Below are 19,486 nucleotides of genomic sequence, written 5' to 3'. Positions count from 1 at the left end.
ATTGCTGTATAGTAATCCTTTGTATATAGAACTATTTTGTTGATGGACATGTGACATCTGAATAGTGTCTGCTTCCTGGCTATTATGAATAGGGCTGCCATGAACGTTTTGTCCATATCTTTTGGTGAACATATGCGTGCATTTCCTTTGGGTATATATTGTAGACATGCATTACTAGGACATAGGGTGTATACAGATACTGCCAAACACTATTCCAAAGTAGTTAATTTACACTTATTAGCAATGTATGAGAGTTCTAGTTGCCTTATGTCCTTACTAACACATAATTTTTTTTTCTTTTGTTTTAGTCATTCTTTTGAGGGTGAGTTGTTCAAAATAATATGAACATTTTCATTTAGGCCAAAGCACTGATCCTACATAAAGATGAAATTCAGATTTTGCAATTTACTTGAAAGTAAATTAGCCTCTTGAAAAAAATACTAAGAAGCATTCAGCTATTTAAATAGATCTAGGAATATAAATTTTTTTTTCTCTAAAACAGGGTAATAGGACGAAAAAAGGGCTTTGAGCAACACATGTAAACCATTCAGCCAGTAACTACCCAGCACAGTGCCTGGCATATAGTGGGTACGTCATGAGTCATTTAAAAAATCTTTTGAAGCATCTACTATGTTCCAAGCACTATACACGGGGCATGTACCAATGGACAAAACAGAGGTCCTTTTGCTCTTACAGATTTAACCTTTTTCCAGGGGAGAAGACTAAAGTAAGGTTCAGGTAGGGTAAGTAAAGAAGACAGTACGGGGATAGGGTGACTGGAGAGGTCATGTCAGGGAATGCCTCAGTGAGGTGACACTTGAGCTGTGACAAGGAGAATGCTGGTCAGGCATGCAAAGGAAGAATATCTGGCAGAGGGAGCAGCAAGTTAAGCTTTTAATATGAGCAAAATAGGAAGTGGCCATTACGGCCAGAGCATAGTGTGTGAGTGGGTGGCAAGAGATAGAAAATGCAACTATAAGGGTGGGCATGCAGGCTTTTTGCCAAAGACTGGAGTGTAGATTTAATTCCATATATTGTAGGAGGCCATGGGATGATTTTCAGCAGGCAAACAATATGACCTAATTTAAAGATCAGTCTGGCTGTTGAATGAAGAATAGATTGCAGGGCCAGGATAGGAGTTGGAAGACCAGGTAGGAGGTGGCTGAAGTAGTCTAGTTGAGAGGGATGAATACCAATATTTTGTTAAGAGGTTTGTATTAGCAATAGAGTCTCCCAGTCTGTGACTTATCCTTTTAGTTTCTTAACGGTGTTAGGAAACGTGAAAGTTTTGGATATTGTTGAAGTCCATCTTATCAATGTTTTCTTTCATGGTTTGTGCTTTTTGTGTCCTAAGACATTTTTGCCTATCACAAGTTTCAAAGACTTTCTCCTTTGTTTTCTTCTAGGAGTTTTATAGTTTTAGCTTTTATTAAGTCAGTTGTCCGTTTCATGTTAATTTTTGTGTCAACTTTTTACTTAATGGTAATTGAAAAACTACACTTACACCTAATTAGAAGTGTGGTTATTTGAAGTAGAAAAATCAGATGTTAATGTTTCATATTATCCCATTGTAAATATAATACATGGTTACAGTATGCTTGGGTAATTCAGAAAAATAGATTTTTTTAAAACATAAAAATTATGTTTTCAGATAGTTAATGTACATGTAAGCAACTTCAGATACAGATATTTGCTACTTCAATCTATAGCATTGAATTTATAGGCATTTTGCATGTTTTACAAACTGCACAAACATTTGAATGCCAAAATGCAAAATTTAAAAGTGATCAGATTTATTCTAATAATTGCTTGTTTCTTCAGTGACTGGAAAATCCAAAGAACTCAACTTTTTTTCTCATGTAGAATTTCTATACTTCTATTTTTTTATTAAAAAATACAAACAAGAAAAAGAGAGTAGTACAGTGAATACACACATAACCTTCACCTAGATTCATCAGCTGACATTGGCCTCATTAGCTTTGTATGTTTATGTGTAGTTTTTATTTTATTTAATTAATTTATTTATTTATTTTGAGATGGAGTCTCGCTCTGTCACCCACGCTGGAATGCAGTGGTACCATTTCGGCTCACTGCAACCTCCACCTCCCAGGTTCAAGCAATTCTCCTGCCTCGGCCTCCCGAGTAGCTGGGACTACAGGCGCGTGCCACCACGCCAGGTAATTTTTGTATTTTTAGTAGAGACGGGGTTTCACCATGTTGGCCAGGCTGGTCTTGAACTCCTGACGTCAAATGATCCACCTGCCTCAGCCTCCCGAAGTGCTGGGATTACAGGCATGAGCCACCGCGCCTGGCTTGTTTATGTGTAGTTTTTAAATTGAGCCATTTGTGGTTAATCATACTTTACCCCAAAATACTTAAGCGTGCATCTGTAAGAATAATGACATTTTCAACTAACCATGAGACTTCATAACATCTAGCAAAGTTAACAGTTCTCTAACATTTATCTAGTTTTCAGTCCATAGTCAAATTTTTCCAATTGTTTCAAGAATGTCTTGAAACAAGTAGCTATTTTCCCCCTACTCCACCAGCCAATTAAGATTTACCCATTGCGCTTGGCTATGGCATGTCTCTGACTACTTTTAATTCAGAACAGTCCCCCATCCATCCCCCATCCTTTTTTTTTTTTTTTTTTTCTGAGATGGAGTCTTACTCTGACACCCAGGCTGGAGTGCAGTGGTGTGATCTCAGCTCACTGCAACCTCCGCCTTCTGGGTTCAAGCAATTCTCCTGCCTCAGCCTCCAGAGTTGCTTGGATTACAGGCCCCCATCACCATGCCCAGCTAATTTTTGTATTTTTAGTAGAGATGGGGTTTCACCATGTTGGCCAGGCTGGTCTTGAACTCCTGACCTCAAATGATCCACCCACCTCGGCTTCCCAAAGTGCTGGGATTACAGGCGTGAGCCACAAGTTCAGGCTAGAATATTGTACATTCTGGATTTGTCTGATTGTTCGTTTGTCCTAATTGGCTCATCTCTATTTTCTGTAAAGTAGAGGCTGGTTCTAATGCCTTAATTTGGTGTTCATGTGCAAAGGTAATTATAGGAGTTGTGTCATCATGTCATGTCAGGTTGTCCACTATCAGGGATGACAGTTAAAGAGTGATGACTGGCAAATCTCTCCACTGTCATTGGTAGGGTGATACTTTGAAAGTATCAATAACATTTTACTCGGTGTTTTTAGCATCCATTAATGATTGCTGTCTGAATCTATTACACTGGGGACTGCAAAAATAGTGATTTTCAACTCTATCATTCCTTCTCTTAAATACATTCATGACCTGGCATCTTTGTGTAAAACAGGCTTTCTTCCTGTACACATGCTCTCTCGCTCTCTGTTTTTCTGTCATCACTATGGGTTCGTGGATTTTGCTTTATTCAGTAGGTTAAAGTGACCAATTATCTTCAAGACCCTTGAATCTTTTTGACATCACCACATTTGTCTGAATGTTCCCTTGCTCTCTGGCCCAAAAGAATGTCTTAGGCTCACCTTTTACCTTTTCTGCCTCAGATCTGAAATAAGCCATTTCACCAAAAAGCCCAGGTTTCAAAGGACTCAGAGTAATTTTTACAAGTCAGACACAAAACTAATCCCTTTGTCTTGTACTACTTCCCAATCATGGATGTCATGGGTGTTTAATCATGGTGTCATGATTAGTTTCTGCTCTTCTCTTAGTTTAGCTTTAATCCCATGTCTCCATTACTTAAGGGTATGTCTGATTCCTATTTCTGCAGAGATGTAGCTTGCCCAGCAACTACCGCACACTCCTGTGGATCTTACTGATCTTGAGTCCCTCTTAGCCTAGCACACTGATTGCAGATGGTAATTCCGAAGGCAGGATGAACACGGAGATGAATGAGTGACTATTTTAGAGGGCATGCATGGAGAAGTAATGTAGTAAATGCAGCATTTACTACTCTTTCTCTAATATTTAGCACTTATGCCCAGTGAATGTTGAATCAATGTGGGCCCTAGGGTTTGAGGACATTATTTAGCAAATCTTGGTAATATTTGTATTGTCAGTGATGATGATGAACTTGAACCAGGTGCTGAGGTGAGAGCAGGAACTGTGCTGCAGCATCGCCACAGTTCCCTTATCCCTTCTTTCATCACTTTCATTATATTTCTTGCATTGCCCTCCTGCTCTTTGCACTAACTATAAGCTCTGAAGACAAAGGCCATCTTAATCCTGCAGACTCTGTTTCTTTGACATTTGCTATGTGCCTGGCCATAGTCAGCACTAAAACATTTGTTAAATAGATGAATGAAATCAATAAGCATCTGTTGAATGCAATTTAGGAGGCCCATATTTCATTATCTGCTTTGCTACTACTATAGGTAGTATGATTTTGAACAAGTTTGGGCTTCAGTGTACTCATTGGCAAATTGAGAGGGCCTGGGGTTGCAAACTTAAAAGCAGCAAGGGCTGGGCAGATGCCATAAGTAGATGAAGCAGACTGAGTGGGGACTGGCCGAGTAGAGAGTCAAGGCCCCACCCGAAGGAATCAGGAAACACAAGTAGGATGGCAGACCAAATGTGCACCAATATTTACTTTTTTGAGAAAACACAGAAATATGCATGTCAGATGTTGGCAACTAATTCAACAGTTTTTTAAAAAAATTATTTTAGATATGGTGTATACCAAACACAAGTTGTCTTCAGGCCAGAGCTGGTCTGTGGGTAGGCAGTTTGCAAGATTAGTTATTTCGAGTTTATTTTCAGTTTGACGTTTAGTAATGCCGTTCAATATAGTATTGCTATGTTGTATTATGGCCAGCAGGGGGGGAAGTTCCCTAATAATTTTTTTTTAAGTTTGGTCTCATAATAACTTTAAAGAAAATAACAAAGCAGAAATATGAGCAGTGTAGGCTATGTCGGAGCGTCTAATTTTGTAATTTTTATTGTTAGAGACGAGGTTTCTGTCTCTCTGTCACTTAGGTTGGAGGGCAGTGGCATAATCATAGCTCACTGTAGCCTCAAACTCATGGGCTCAAGTGATCCTCCCACTTCGGCCTCCCAAGTTGCTGGGATTACAGGCATAAGCCACCACACTTGGCTCAGTTTCTTTCTTTCTTTCTTTCTTTTCTTTCTTTGTTTCTTTGTTTCTTTGTTTCTTTCTTTCTTTCTTTCTTCTTTCCTTCCTTCCTTCCTTTTCTTTTTTTCTTTTTTCTTTTTTTTTTGAGACGGAATCTCGCTCTGTCGCCCAGACTGGAGTGCAGTGGCGCGATCTCAGCTCACTGAAAGCTCCGTCTCCCGGGTTCACGCCATTCTCCTGCCTCAGCCTCCCAAGTAGCTCGGACTACAGGGGCCCACCACCACGCCTGGCTAATTTTTTTGTATTTTTAGTAGAGATGGGGTTTCACCGTGTTAGCCAGGATGTTCTCCATCTCCTGACCTCTTGATCCACCCATCTCGGCCTCCCAAAGTGCTGGGATTAAAGGCGTGAGCCACTGTGCCCGGCCGGCTCTGTTTCTAATTTTTATAGATTTTGAAAAAGTGAGAAAGGATTTCAACTCTCCATGAATTCTTAAATTACTACTTAGACTGACTGGTTTATCATGGAATCAAAGGAAGACATCCATTCATCCATTCGTTTCTCTGCTGTCAGGTAGACCTGCCATGTAGTACGAAAATGTGTAGATCATTTTATCTCCAGCAAAGGAAATAAAACTTAGAGGATTTGGCAGCTGGAAGTGGAGGGAAAAGATAAGAGGAAAAGAGTAACAGTCATTCAACACCTGCATTGTACCAGAGCCTTTTATGTGGCTTATTCTCACAACAACCCCTTCTTGTGACAAATCCTACTTTATTTTTTTTATTTTGCAGAAGAAGAAAAGGCTTAGAGAGGCTCAGTAGTTTACTTAAGATAACACAGAAAGAGGCTGGGCAATGTGGCTCATGCCTGTAATCCTAGCACTGCACTTTGGGAAGCCGAGGCAGGTGGATCACCTGAGGTCAGGAGTTGAGACAGCTTGACCAACATGGTGAAACTTTGTCCCTACTAAAAAACACAAAAAATCAGCTTGGCATAGTGGCACATGCCTGTAATCCCAGCTAATTGGGAGGCTGAGGCAGGAGAATCACTTGAACCTGGGAGGCGGAGGTTGCAGTAAGACGAGATCGTGCCACTGCACTCCAGCCTGAGTGACAGAGTGAGACTCCAAACAAAATAAAACAAAGCAAATCAAAACAAAACAAAGATAACACAGAAAGAAGCAATGGTGAAATTCCAGTCCCTGTTTGACTCTAAAGCTGTGAAAGTCCTACCTAATTACATTCTCTAAAATGCAGTGCTGGCAAATGTTCACCAACTAGCTGGGTGGGTGAGGGGGTATTCATATGTATTTATATAAATTTGTTATAAATTACATGAATATAAAGAATGGTAGCACATAATTTATAAATGATAATAAAGTATACAACAGTCTTCACTATAAATTCCATATGGCCAACTGGTTCTCATAGAATGATTTGTTGAGTTTTACCAGACATATAAGTATACTTATAAGTATAGACTTAAGTAAAACCTTAAGTTGGCTATAGACATACTAAAAGTATATAGATAGACATATAGTATAGTATAGTATAGTATAGTATAGTATAGTATAGTATAGTAATCTATTTATATACTTACAGCCAGCCTAAGGTTATAATTCTTCCAACTTAAGGTTATAATTCTACAATGATTTGACAAAATCAGGCTATGAATAAATGCTTGATTACTACCTGATTTAGCCAAGAAGTTGCTCATGGTATTGATCGACTAGTATACTTTTGATGTCAGTGTTTGTTATTGTTTTCTTTTACATTTAAGACCAAAAGGAAACAACAAAGACATATGTTAGAACTTCACTTGTTCAACAATGACATTAGTGAATTCTTTGCTCTATCAGACGATTGTTTTCAAATACTGGAAGAATACGCTTTCCCTTTTTTTCCCCATATTTTGTTGGTTATTAACAATGTACAACCATAGGTATGATAAACATTTAAATTTAGTCCACATTAACATTTTCTCCATAACTTTCTTAAGTCTAGATGATCAACAAAACAATAAGTCAAGCCCTGATTTTTAGTGTTTGCCAATTTTCATGGTGTAAATGCTCCCACCAAGAACAATTTCAAGCTATCTGCACAATGTCACTGAACATAGAGCTGGAAAGAGATTTGCACCATTTAACATAGATACGATAGACATAAATAACTTCAAGAGCACAGATAATAGTAAAATTATTCAAAGGTGATATGTTTTGAGTATAACTCATCCTTACTTTGGACAGTAGTGTGTGGCCATAAAAATGACTATACAAGCTGAGACTATGTGATCTTTATCAATGGGACAAATTACAATTGTTCCATGACCTTTAACATTATTTTTTTGTTAAAGCATTGCTAAGTCTCTTACTGTTGGTTGTAAATGTATAGGGAAATGAAAAAATAGAAAAGCTAATATTTATATAGTATACCAATTAAAAACATGAGAAGCATTGAGAGTTAAGCGTTTTATTTCTTTGCAAAAAAATGTATCAGTAGTTTAAATGGTGTTTGCATTCTTCTGATCATATAACTTAGGATTCACCTTTTTTATACCTTGGCAAATTGTCATACTCCTTTGCAAGTTTGGATCAGCTTCCAGCATTTTATCCTCTGTGCTCTGAATGTCGTGAAATATCTCTGAGAATTTCTCTAATGTGAATCTTTTTCAGCATCACTTCCTCTCTGGGCTATCTTCATTCTTTTTGTCCGAACCACTTTGCTCATTTATGTTGATAAGTTTGCTTTCCCTGAGTTCCTCTGGCTGCATCTGTACAGACTCTAGAACAGCAGTGTGTCAACATTCCTACAATGAGCTATTTCCTCTACAATTCCACTTACATTTATGTCAAATTTTACTTCCAGCATTGTCACTTTTTATTTCTTTGCTGCACCCTCATCTTTGTTGGTCAATTCCCTCTTTTGATTCTATCCATTTTTGTCAATTGTCATGTGGGTTTGTCACTGGAGGACAAGAAGGTAAAACAACCACACAATTTGCTGTCTGCAAGAATTGAATGACAGATGAGCAGTGCTCCATCACTGACAGTCTTTGAAAGAAGAGATGCGATTGGTCACTGATCGTGAAGCACATCTATTGCCTACAAAGTGATTTGTGGACCAAAGAGCTAGCAATGAAGTTTGTACTTTATGCAATCACTCACAGCTAATATACTGTGGTGACTAAAATTTGAACTGCATTGTTGGCAGACTGGTATTATTTAACTAAATGGTGATAACCGAAATTCGTGTATCCTGGATCCATGTAAAGTGAGGATTGCCCTGTATTTACCTTTGCTTTTAATATAATTTAATTGTAACTTTATGTAATTGAATTTTTAATGATGACTGTGTTTAACAACTGCTTCATAAAATTCCTGTAAATTTAACAATTGGCTCTCACAAGCTGGTACAAGCGAGATTTAGCACACCACTGCAGAACCTCATGAAGCATCTGGTATTTCCCATTTATGTTAAGCAAGGGGGCTGTGGCTTGTTTAAGTTCCCAGGAAGAATGGCATAGCCAGAGCTATCATTTCAAGGCTCATATTCTTTAAACTCCCCTGATAACTGCATTCAAATAATCTAAAGGGTTACAATAAGCCTATAACCTTATTCTATATCTTCTTGGTATCCATCAAGAGAATATATTTGAAAATTTAATAACTTTTAAAAAGTGAAACATTTGTTTGAGCTCTTCTCTTTCCTTCCCAGCCTTATTTCTTTCATTAATAGCTGAGAGAATCTGTTTGTCAGCTTTCGATAGGTTATACTGCAGTAACAAATGATCCCCAAAATCTTAGTACCCCAAACCAGCACAGGCTTATCTTTTTCCCTTGTTATATGTTGCTCCCAGATTGGTGGCAGCTCTGCTCCTGTCTGCAGGTCACATATGCTCCATGGGCCTTCTTTATTTTAGCATTCTGACTGAAAGAGTAAAAAATATTGGACATGCTTTCTTATTGGAAGAGGGAAAAGATGCAGAGTTGGATCTTGAAATGGTTCTTAAAGCTTATGAATGAAACTGGCACATTGTCATCTCTGTCACATGCCATTAGCCAAAAGAATTTGCATGCCCTAGTCTAATATAAGTGGTGAGGAAAGAATCATCAGGGCAGAAGGGCACTGCAAATCCCCCATGGTAACAGGTGAGGAAGTACAGCCATCCCTCGGGATGTGTGGGGGATTGGTTGTAGGACTCCTCTTGTACACCAAAATCCACAGATGCTCAAGTCTCTGATAGAAAATGGCATAGTATTTGCATATAACTACACATTTACATCGTCTCATATACTTTGGGCCTGGCACAGTGACTCATGCCTATAATCCCAGTACTTTGGGAGGCCAAGGCCAGTGGATTGCTTGACACCAGGAGTTTGAGACCAGGCTGGGCGACATAGCTAGACTCCCGTCTCTACAAAAAAAGAGAATGAAAAGTAGCTGGTGTGGGGGCACATGCCTGTAGTCCTGGCTTCTCTGGAGGCTGAGGCAGGAGGATGACTTGAGCCAAGGAGTTCAAGGCCCCAGTGAGCTATAATTGTGCCACTGCACTCCAGCCTGGGTGACAGAGCCAGATTTTGTCTGTAATACATACATACATACATACATACATACATGCATACATACGTACATTACATTCATCCATTCATCCATCCTCCTTCCCACATACTTACATACTTTTTTACTTTTGAGACAGGGTCTTGCTCTGTTGCCCAGGCTAGAGTGCAGTGGCTTGATCATGGCTCACTGCAGCCACAACCTCCCAGGCTCAAGTGATCCACTCACCTCAGCCTCCCAAGTAGCTGGGAATACAGGTACGCACCACATGCCCAGCTAATTTAAAAAGTGTGTTTTTTTTGTTTTGTTTTGTTATTATTATTATTATTGCAGAAATGAGGTCTAACTGTTGCCCAAGCTGATCTGGAACTCCTGGTCTCAAGCAGTCCTTCTGCTTTGGCCTCCCAAAATGCTGGGATAACAGGCATGAGTCACTGTGCCTGGCCACATATACTTTAACTTCTAGATTACTTATAATACTAATACAATGTAAGCACTATACAAAAAGTTGTTATACCATATTGTTTTTTATTTCCATGTTTTTATTGCTGTATTGTTATTTTTTATAGTTTTTCTCTGAGTATTTTCCACCTGAGGTTGGTTGAATCTGTGGATGCAGAACCACGGATACAGAGGCCGTGCATAGTCATCTCCAGGGAAGTGAAGAGTAGAAACGAAGCTGTTTTTTGTTTTTTCATTTTTTGTTTCTTGTAAAAAGACAGGAATAGTTTTTCAACAACTACCAAAGCTTAGGGATTTGATTTTTTAAAAATTCACTCACTGACGTTAGGTATAAGCCCTATACTGAATGGCCCAATATCTTGTTACTCAAAGAGTGGTCTCCGATCAGCCTCAGCATCACTTGAGAGTTTGTTAGAAATGCAGACTCTGGGGCTGGGTGCCGTGGCTCACGCTTGTAATCCCAGCACTTTGGGAGGCCAAGGCAGGTGGATCACCTGAGGTCAGGAGTTTGAGACCAGCCTGACCAACATGGTGAAACCCCTTCTCTACTAAAAAATACAAAAATTAGTCAGGCATGGTTGTGAATGCCTGTAATCCCAGCTACTTAGGAGGCTGAAGCAAGAGAATCGCTTGAACCTGGGAGGTGGAGGTTGCAGTGAGCCAAGATCACACCACTGCACTCCAGCCTGGGCAACAGAGCAAGACTTCCTCTCAAATAAATAAATAAATAAATAAATAAACAAATAAATGCAGACTCCTGGGTGACCCCAGACCTTGTTTTTAGCCTCTTTCTCTTTTTTTTTGTATATTTTTGTGGTTTTTTTGTATTTTTTACTACTTATTTTTGTATTTCAATTTTTTTTACTACTTTTTTTCACTTCAAAATTTTTTAAAAATAGATTTCTTTATTTTCTGGAATTTTTCTAGCCATGGTAACCCCAGGCCTTTTTAATCAGAATCTTCATTTTAGCAACATCCCCATGTAACTTATGTGTACATTCAAGTTTGTGAAACTTGGGCCTAATGGACAGCTCTACTTGGATGCTCCTTTTAGCACTTGTTTTTTTCCCCCAAGCCTAATTTTCCTGTATCTATATTTCCTGTATTCCCAGATACCTATCTTCCTTCCTACTTTCCCTCCTTCTCCCCCACCTCCCCTCCCTTTCCTTCCCCTCCCCTTCTCCCTTCCCTTCTCCCTTCCTTTCTCCCTTCCCTTCTCCCTTCCCTTCCCTTCTCTTCCCTTTCCATCCTCCTCTTCCTCTTTCTCCTGGTATCATTAGTTACTCCCTGTCAAATCCTTCAACACTGTTCCTGTCTCCTTACCATCCTCATTGTGCTGCCTCGGTTCAGACCTGGAACTTTTCCAAACTAATACTTTTATCTGACTTCCTGGCTTTGAGTCCACCCCCACTCCTCCAACCTTCCTCATTACTTTCCAGGCGGTCTTTTTAAAATTCAATTTTGACCAAGACGGTAGCAGTGGAGGTGCCAAGGAGATGCTTGGAGCAATAGAAGGGGTAAGTAAACATAACCTAAGTGAAAGCAGAGCTCTGCTTATCAAATTCAGCTTCAAGACGAGTCCTGGACCAGTTTCCTCAAAGCTTCTCATGAAAATTCTGAAGTTGCCATTGGATGCCAGCCTGCTTTCAAATTTTCACTGTCACTGTCAAGATGATGTCCAATCTCTTGGAGGACTTTTCTTTTCTTTACTTTTTTAGAGACATGGTCTTGCTGTATTGCCCAGGCTGGGCTTGAACTCCTGGCTTCAAGTAATCCCACCTTGGCCTCCCAGTGCTGGAATTCCAGGCTCGAGCCACTGTGCCTGGCTTTAGGAGGACATTAAATTCTCTATGACCACAATCTAATTTTAAAACATTTCTATTCCCCTAAAAAGAAACTTTGTGCCAATTACAGTCACTTTATGTTTTTACTCCCCAGCCCCAGGTAATCGCTAATCTACTTTCTCTTTGGTTTGCCTTTTTGGACACTTCATACAAATGGAGTCATAGAATATTGTGACTTTTGTGACGGGCTTCTTTCATTTAGCATAGTATTTTCAATTCATCAGTGTCGTAGCATGTATCAGTACTTTCTTCCTTTTTATTGATGAACAGTATTTGGTTGTCCCACATTTTATTTATCTTTTCACCAGTTCATGAGTTCTTCCCACTTTTTGGCTATTGTGAATAATGCTGCTCCATATATTTGTGTAAAAGCGTTGTGTGGACACACGCTTTTATTTCTTTTGAGTACATACGTGTATCTTGATATCTTGGGTAGATATCTCTAGTTTCTGAAAGGGATAGTGTGGTAGCGTTTTAAAGTTTTCTCAAGGTTACCAGTTATTAGGTGATGGAGTTAGGGACTTCAACTCAGGTTGTAAATCGTTGAGATTTTCAATGACCAATCCTGGTTTCCACCCCACAGAGCCCGAGAAATAGTCTCAACACAGTTAGGCAAGAAATTGAGGGCAAAGAGAGACGGTAAAAATGAGCTAGCCCCACAGTGTCAAACGCTAGACCAGATCTCTGCTCTGCTATTGGATGAATCCCAAAAGCAACAGAAGTATTAGTGAGAGACAGATTGGCCTTTGATGGTTAAAAAACAAACAAAAGACCCTGCCTCCTCCCACTGGAGGATTTATTTATTAATTTATTTGAGACGGAATCTCACTCTGCTGCCCAGGCTGGAGTGCAGTGGCATGATGTCAGCTCACTGCAACCTCTGCCTCCCGGGTTCAAGTGATTCTCCTGCCTCAGCCTCCTGAGTAGCTAGGATTGCAGGTGTGCACCACCATGCCTGGCTGATTTTTCTATTTTTATTAGAGATGGGGTTTCACCATGTTGGCCAGGGTGGTCTCAAACTCCTGACTTCAAATGATCCACCCGCCCAGGCCTCCCAAAGTGCTGGGATTACAGGCATGAGCCACTGAGCCTGGCCCCCCTGGAGGATTTAGAGGATAATTAGCCAGAACCTGGAGGAGGTGAAATGTCATCAATGGATGTCAAGTTTAGGTCAACAAACACTGAGTAGCTAGGCTGCTGTGGGGGACACCCTGAGGACTGAGATCAGCCTCACTCACCCCGGGTCTAGGGGCTGGTCCTAGTGGGTGCTGTTACCGTCTTGCTGGGCCCGATGTGCTGGGCTTTGGGGTGGGCCTGGGAAACTGTTTTTAGAAAAACAGGTTGAGATATAAGGGGGAGGGGAAAGCAAGTTGACCTGCGTTTCTGCAACAGCCTTCTTATAGCCGGCCTCCTCTTTATCTCACCCCTGTTGTACCCGTTCTACAAGGTGGCCAGAGTGATTTTCCTGGAACACACATTCACCACTCCTCTGCTTTAAAACTTGTCCCCAAGCTCCCTACTGCCCTCTGTCATCGTTAATTCAGCTGCATCTCTTTGCCCTTGGGGGCAGTTGCTGTCTGCAGGGAACCCATATGATAAACATTGTTCTCAGGGCCAGGGCATTGCCAGGCAGGAAGGGCCCAGTAAACGACCCATTCTGGTTATATCCAGTGTTTTCTCAAGGGCACAGAAGCAAAGAAAACCATATTTAAAATTTTGTTTTGAATTTCTTCTATCTCAATGTCTGCAATATACACCATGGCACTTTAGGCCACCATGGCACCGGTCCCTTGCTTGCCTCCCTAACCTCCTCTCTCAGCAGTTTCCTCTGCAGGAGCCCACAGCATCCTTTCCCGCCCCCCTGACAGCATATACTGAACTGTGGCATAATTGAGTGTTTACTCATCTCCCTCACTTACCCTTTTTTTTTTTTTTTTGAGATGGTGTCTCACTCTGTCGCCCAGGCTAGAGTACAGTGGTGCTATCTTGGCTGACTGCAAACTCTGCCTCCCAGGTTCAAGTGATTCTCCTGCCTCAGCCTCCTTAGTTGCTGGGATACAGGCGCCCACCATCATGCCTAGCTAATTTTTGTATTTTTAGTAGAGATGGGGTTTCACCATGTTGGCCAGGCTGGTCTCAAACTCCTGACCTCAAGTGATCCACCCGACTCAGCCTCCCAAAATGCTGGGATTACAGGCGTGAGCCACTGCGCCCAGCCTCCCCCACTTATTCCTAAGTACGGAGTTCAGTGAGGGTGGGGACAAAGCCTTGCTTGCTGTAGGATCCTAGAGTCTAGAACGGTCCTGGGTGCACAAAAGGAGTTCAGTGTAGACTTGGGCTTTGCTCTAGCAAGGAGTGTCAGCAACAGAGTTCTGGACTAGAGGAGAAATAGCTGCTTGTTTTAAAAAGAATGAAAGCAGAGGCCCAGAGATTTCCCCTCTATGAATGGCAGAAATTTCTGTTGTGGGCCTGAAACAATTGCCCAAAGATTGTTCTTCTTTCCCAGCCTAACAAAATGCTTTGCACAAAACACAATGACTTTTGAAAGCTATGTAGCAATAAATTTACACACGGAGAAAGCCCCAAAGCCCTAGAAATAGACTAAAATTAATGAAAGAATTTATGGTTTAAGAGGGTTGCAATTGTCATATAATAAGATTGGTTGAGTGTTTACTGTGTGTCAAGTATTCTTCTAAATGCTTGACATGTATCAATTCAATCCTCAAGACAATTCAATGAGGGAGTCACTCTTATCATTTCCAGTTTTATAGGTGAGAGATATAGAGTAATCTCTATGTGATGTGCCCAAAGTCAAACAGCTAGTAAATGGTAAGGCCTGAATTTAAATCTAAGTAAAGTTTCAGAGTCTGTACAGTCACCCATCAATCAATGACTCATCAGTCAAAGATCTCACCAAGCTTCCTGCTCCAGCAGAGAACCCTTCCGGAGTGATTCCTCCTGGATAAGAATAAGGTACAAACTCCATACCATGGCATCGCAGGCTCCCAACATCTGCCCCTAACTTGGCTCCCCTGCCTAGAGGCTGAATCTCCCTAAGTTCTCTCTGTGCTTCTCTCACCAGATACCTTATCCTTCCCTGCAAAATGCTGCAGACTTTCATGCCTTTCTATCGTGCCAGCAAACTCCGACTTTAAATGTTTCCTTCTTTTGCCTTTTCTCCTCCAGGCAGAAATAGCCACCCCTTGCTCACATTCCCATGGCGATGAGTGATCTGCACGTACCTCTATCGCATCCTCAGCACATTGCTCTGAAGTTATTGCTGCATGTGTCTGTCCCCCTCATTAGACTGTAGGCTTCTTCTTCTTTTTTTTCTTTTCTTTTTTTTTTTTTTTTTTTGAGACGGAGTCTTACTCTGTAGCCCAGGCTGGAGTGCAGTGGTGTGAGCTCGGCTCACTGCAACCTCCGCCTTCTGGGTCCCGGTGCAATCAATTCTCCTGCCTTAGCCTCCCGAGTAGCTGGGATTACAGGCATGCGACACCATGCCCAGCTAATTTTTGTATTTTCAGTAGAGACGGCGTTTCACTATGTTGGTCAGGCTGGTCTTGAACTCCTGACCTCGTGATCCACCCACCTCGTCCTCCCAAAGTGTTGGGATTACAGGCGTGAGCCACTGTGCCTGGCTGACTGTAGGCTTCTTAAGGAAAGGGATGGTGTCTGGTCTTGAGGCCAGTCTCATCAGGGAGACGAATTCACTGAAACACCAGTCCAACAACCAATACGTGAAAGTAATTTATAATTTGTGTAAGTCTGGCAAATAATGGAGAAGGGAAAATCCCATTTACAATACAGAATTTACTTTCTCAAGATATGCATTTGCTATCTCCCAACCCCATGGCAGTTGCCCCTAAATCAATCTCTCTCAACTCGCATGGAGAACCCAGCTGTGTTCAGGTCTTGCCTTTCTTGCTTTGCACACAGCGTCTCTCCTGCTGGATCTTTTATATCTCTTTAGGCCAGCAACATTCAGTCGCTTCCCATGTGAATGCAGCCAGCCTGTCCAGCTTCCTCAGTTCCTGACTCACCATCAACACCACAATCGTCCAGGTGCAGAAAAGGGGTGGGTGGGAGAAGCTGTGGCTACTAAAGGGTTCATGTTTTCCCCCATCACACCCACCTTTGTGTTCTCGGGAGCTCTTAACTCGGAGCCTGGTACAGGATTGGTGCTCCTGAGAGTGACTTATCTTCCCTTCTCCCTCTCCTTCAGATGTGTCCAAAGCCTTTCACAACTTGGCCTCAGCATAAGAGTTCTGGGTCTCAAACAGGCGGCCCCACTGCTCCAAGACCAATCTTCCTGCCTCCTTCCCTGCCTCTGCTCCGCCCACTTCTCTCTCCAAGGGCTCCCTTTTCTGCAACACCTAAGCGAGTCTAAACCCTGCCCTTGTTTCAGTTCTTCTTTGCCTGACATCCTCATTCCCCATCGCCTTGTCCATGGGATCACCATCGGCTGCAGGGCCGTTCGTCTTGTGATGCTGCCTGAACCATGACCATGGGCTGGCTTTCTCACAGTGTCTCCAACTGTTTTAGTGAATTGCTTTATCTCTTCAACTAGACTGCATCTTTCCCTTCCTCCCTCCCTCCCTCTCTCTCTCCCTCTCTCTCTTTCTTTCGAAGGAGTCTCACTCTGTTGCCCAGGCTGGAGTGCAGTGGCGCGATCTCGGCTCACTGCAACCTCCACCTCCCGGGTTGAAGCAATTCTCCTGCCTCTGTCTCCCAAGTAGCTGGGATTACAGGCATGCACCACCACACCTGGCTAATTTTTGTATTTTTAGTAGAGACGGGGTTTCACCATGTTGGCCAGGCTGGTCTCAATCTCCTGACCTCAGGTGATTCGCCTGCCTCGGCCTCCCAAAGTGCTGGGATTACAGGCGTGAGCCACGGCGCCAGGCCAGACTGCAAGTTTCTTAACACAAACCAAAACAGCCCAACTAGTTTAATTAAAGAACAAAATTAAATCATAACCCCCAACAAGGCATTACTATATTTCAACAAATCTTAGACACATTATAAGAACACATCTGACTTCTGAAAAGTTAACATGTTAAAAGTATGTGTCTTAGATGAAATATGGTGTATTTTCTATCCTGCAGATGCTCAATAACAAGAACCTAACACTTTTCCAGATCCCCTGGCTAAGTTGCTGTGCCCTAACACACCAGGCACGCTCTGCCCCGGGATGTTAGCCTTTTTGGTTCCCTGTATCTGGAATGCTCTTCGCTCATGGCTTGTTCTTACCTCCTTCAGATCTTGGCTCAAACGTCACCTTCTCAGCGAGGCCTTTCTTCACAATGTTTAACATTGCAACACCACCTCCCCACGTTTCATTCTTTTACACTGATTTTTCTTTACGGCATTTACCAGTCTAATATTCTATTACTCATTTGTTTATTGCAGGTGAACCCCCACTAGAATGTCAGCTCCAGGAGGGCAGGGATTTTGTTTATGGCTGTTGTCACTGGCACATCGCAGGCAGTCAATAAGTATTGTCGAGTGAATAGCGTCTGAGCTTTACCGGGTCAAGGATGTGTGTGTTTCCTCGCTGCTCGTATCCCCAGTGCCTAACACAGATGCTGGCAAACAGCGGGTCCGTAATAGATACTCAGTGACTGGGGATGGATGAGGCGCCTATGAGCCAGGTCACTTGCTAAGGCCATCAAGGCTAACAAGGGTGAAGAGCAGGGGACCAACTCAGGTGAAGCCTGGGCCTTTTGTCCCTCTGAGCAGGAGCTGCCTGACTCTCCTGTTTGGGGGAAGAGACTTTTTTGGAAAAACTTCCCCCGGTCTTCCCAGTGCGCAGTGTAATGCTTTGCACGTAGTGTGGCTGCAACAAATATTTATAATGTGTTTTAATCCAGCGTGTTATTGCAACTAGCCCACAGCCGCTTGAGCTCCTCAGGGGTAAACTGGCATGCAGGTGTCCGTCGGCCCCTCGGAGAAGTAGTCAACAAACAGCACAAAGCGCGCCCGCCCTTCTACAAAGAGCTTTTCCAAAATCCAGGCGGAAGAGCTTTCCTGCCGCTTGGGCACGTTGACCATGACCTCCCTCCCCGGCCAGACGACCTCTCTCCCGACAACCTTCCCTTCTCTAGATGGGGGACAGGAGGGGAGGGAAGCCCTCCCCTTAAGGACCTCCGCTGCACCGGAGCCGCCGGGAGGGGTCCCCCTCCTGGGTCCCGAGCCCGGCCGGGCGCGCGGGAGCGGGGAGCGCGCGGTGGCTCCGCGCGGGGCTGCGCGCGCGCGCCGGCCTCGCCTCCTCGCCTCCTCGCCCGATCCGGAGGCTACGTGCTTTCTTTGTCAATGAGGCGCCGCTCTGAGCTGCGGTAGCACTCGCGGCCCAGGAGCCCAAGCCGGAGCCGGGGCTGGAACCCGAAGCCCAGCGAAGCACGAGGAGCGAGGAGCGAGGAGCCAGGACAGCGGGGCACCGAGGCTGCAGCGGCGGCGGGAGGGAGGGACCCGAGCGCGCCCCGCGGCCGCCACCCGCGTTCCCGGCAGCCTCGCCCCCTCGTTCTGCAGGAGCCGGCCCGGGGGAGGGGGCCCCAGGCGGCGCCCGTCCCACCCTCGCCGCCCCAATCGCGCCGGCGCGCGGCGACAGGCACCGTGGGAACCCCGGCCCGCGCCCGCCGCGGCTCCATGAGGGCCCGGCCGCTGCGCGGGTGAAGCCGCGGCTCCCTGGAGCCCGCCCCGGGCGCGGCAGGACGAGCGAGCCAGTCGCGCCGCTCGGCGCCCCCTCCCTCCGGCGCCCGGGCCGTGGCCGGCGATGCCCGGTGAGGACCGGGGCGCCGAGGGCTGGGCTCCCCGGCGCGGTGCAGAGCGAGGCAGCGGCCTGGATGTGTGAAGCGTCCCCATGGCTCCGCAGGAGGCCAAGCCTCAGGGCTCAAGGGAAGCTGGGCCCGCGACGCGGGGGCGCGGGGGCCGGCCCGCGGCGCGTGGGCTTGGTCGGGCAGGCTGGGGAGCCGCGCGCTGCACGGGCGTGAGGGGCCCCGGGGCCGGCGCGTCCCACGATGCGCCCCCGCAGCCACCTACGCTGCTGCTGAGACTCCTGCTGCTGGCGGTCCTCCTGGAGCACGGCCAGGCCGACCCGGGTAAGCGCTCGGCGGCGGGGCGTCCGCGGAGGTTTCTGGAGGAGCGGGGCGGCGGGACGGGACCTACACCTGCCCGGGTGGCGGTGGATAGGTATTGGCAGCACCGGCTCTGGGATTCTCTGTGCCCTTTGCTGCTGCAACAGCAGGCGAACTGTCAGAAATCCGTCTTTCGGGAAGGCACTTTGGGCGGGGAAGGAAAAAAAAAAGGTGCAATCGCCTCTTCTTTTTGGACAAGTTGTAGAACCTTCCTAGTGGTCCCGCAGGCACGCTTTATTTAGAGAAAGATGTGTGTTTAGGACACGTTAAACGGGAAATGTATTAGAACACGTTTCAGGGTGGCGAAGTCCCTGGTTATTTTGGGCTCTCTGTTGAGTGTCCACTTTGTCTTAACTGCATGAAATGGCTAGAGAGTTTTAGGCAATCCGCGTGTCGGCTTCCCAAATATCAACACAGTTTCTCCTGTGTTGAT

General features: G+C 44.2%; 1 protein-coding gene across 4 annotated transcripts in view; it reads left to right on the top strand.

Moving 5' to 3' along the window:
- Positions 1-18,225: 18,225 nt before the first annotated feature.
- The window catches only part of KIAA1549L (KIAA1549 like), a 302,953-nt gene continuing 301,692 nt past the window's right edge, over positions 18,226-19,486 (top strand). For 2 of the 4 annotated variants that reach the window (XM_054437742.2, XM_054437739.2), the window contains exon 1: positions 18,226-19,017. In XM_054437742.2, coding sequence (XP_054293717.1) covers positions 18,780-19,017 — 238 coding nt within the window. In that variant the 5' untranslated portion in view covers positions 18,226-18,779. The remainder of the gene's footprint in view (positions 19,018-19,486) is intronic. The other 2 variants (XM_054437741.2, XM_054437740.2) reach the window with 1 other exon arrangement.

The sequence above is a fragment of the Pongo pygmaeus genome, chromosome 9 (genome assembly GCF_028885625.2).
Source record: "Pongo pygmaeus isolate AG05252 chromosome 9, NHGRI_mPonPyg2-v2.0_pri, whole genome shotgun sequence".
NCBI classification, from domain to species: domain Eukaryota; kingdom Metazoa; phylum Chordata; class Mammalia; order Primates; family Hominidae; genus Pongo; species Pongo pygmaeus.
The sequence above is the reverse complement of the archived record's forward strand: the minus strand, read 5'-3'. Positions and strand labels throughout refer to the sequence as shown.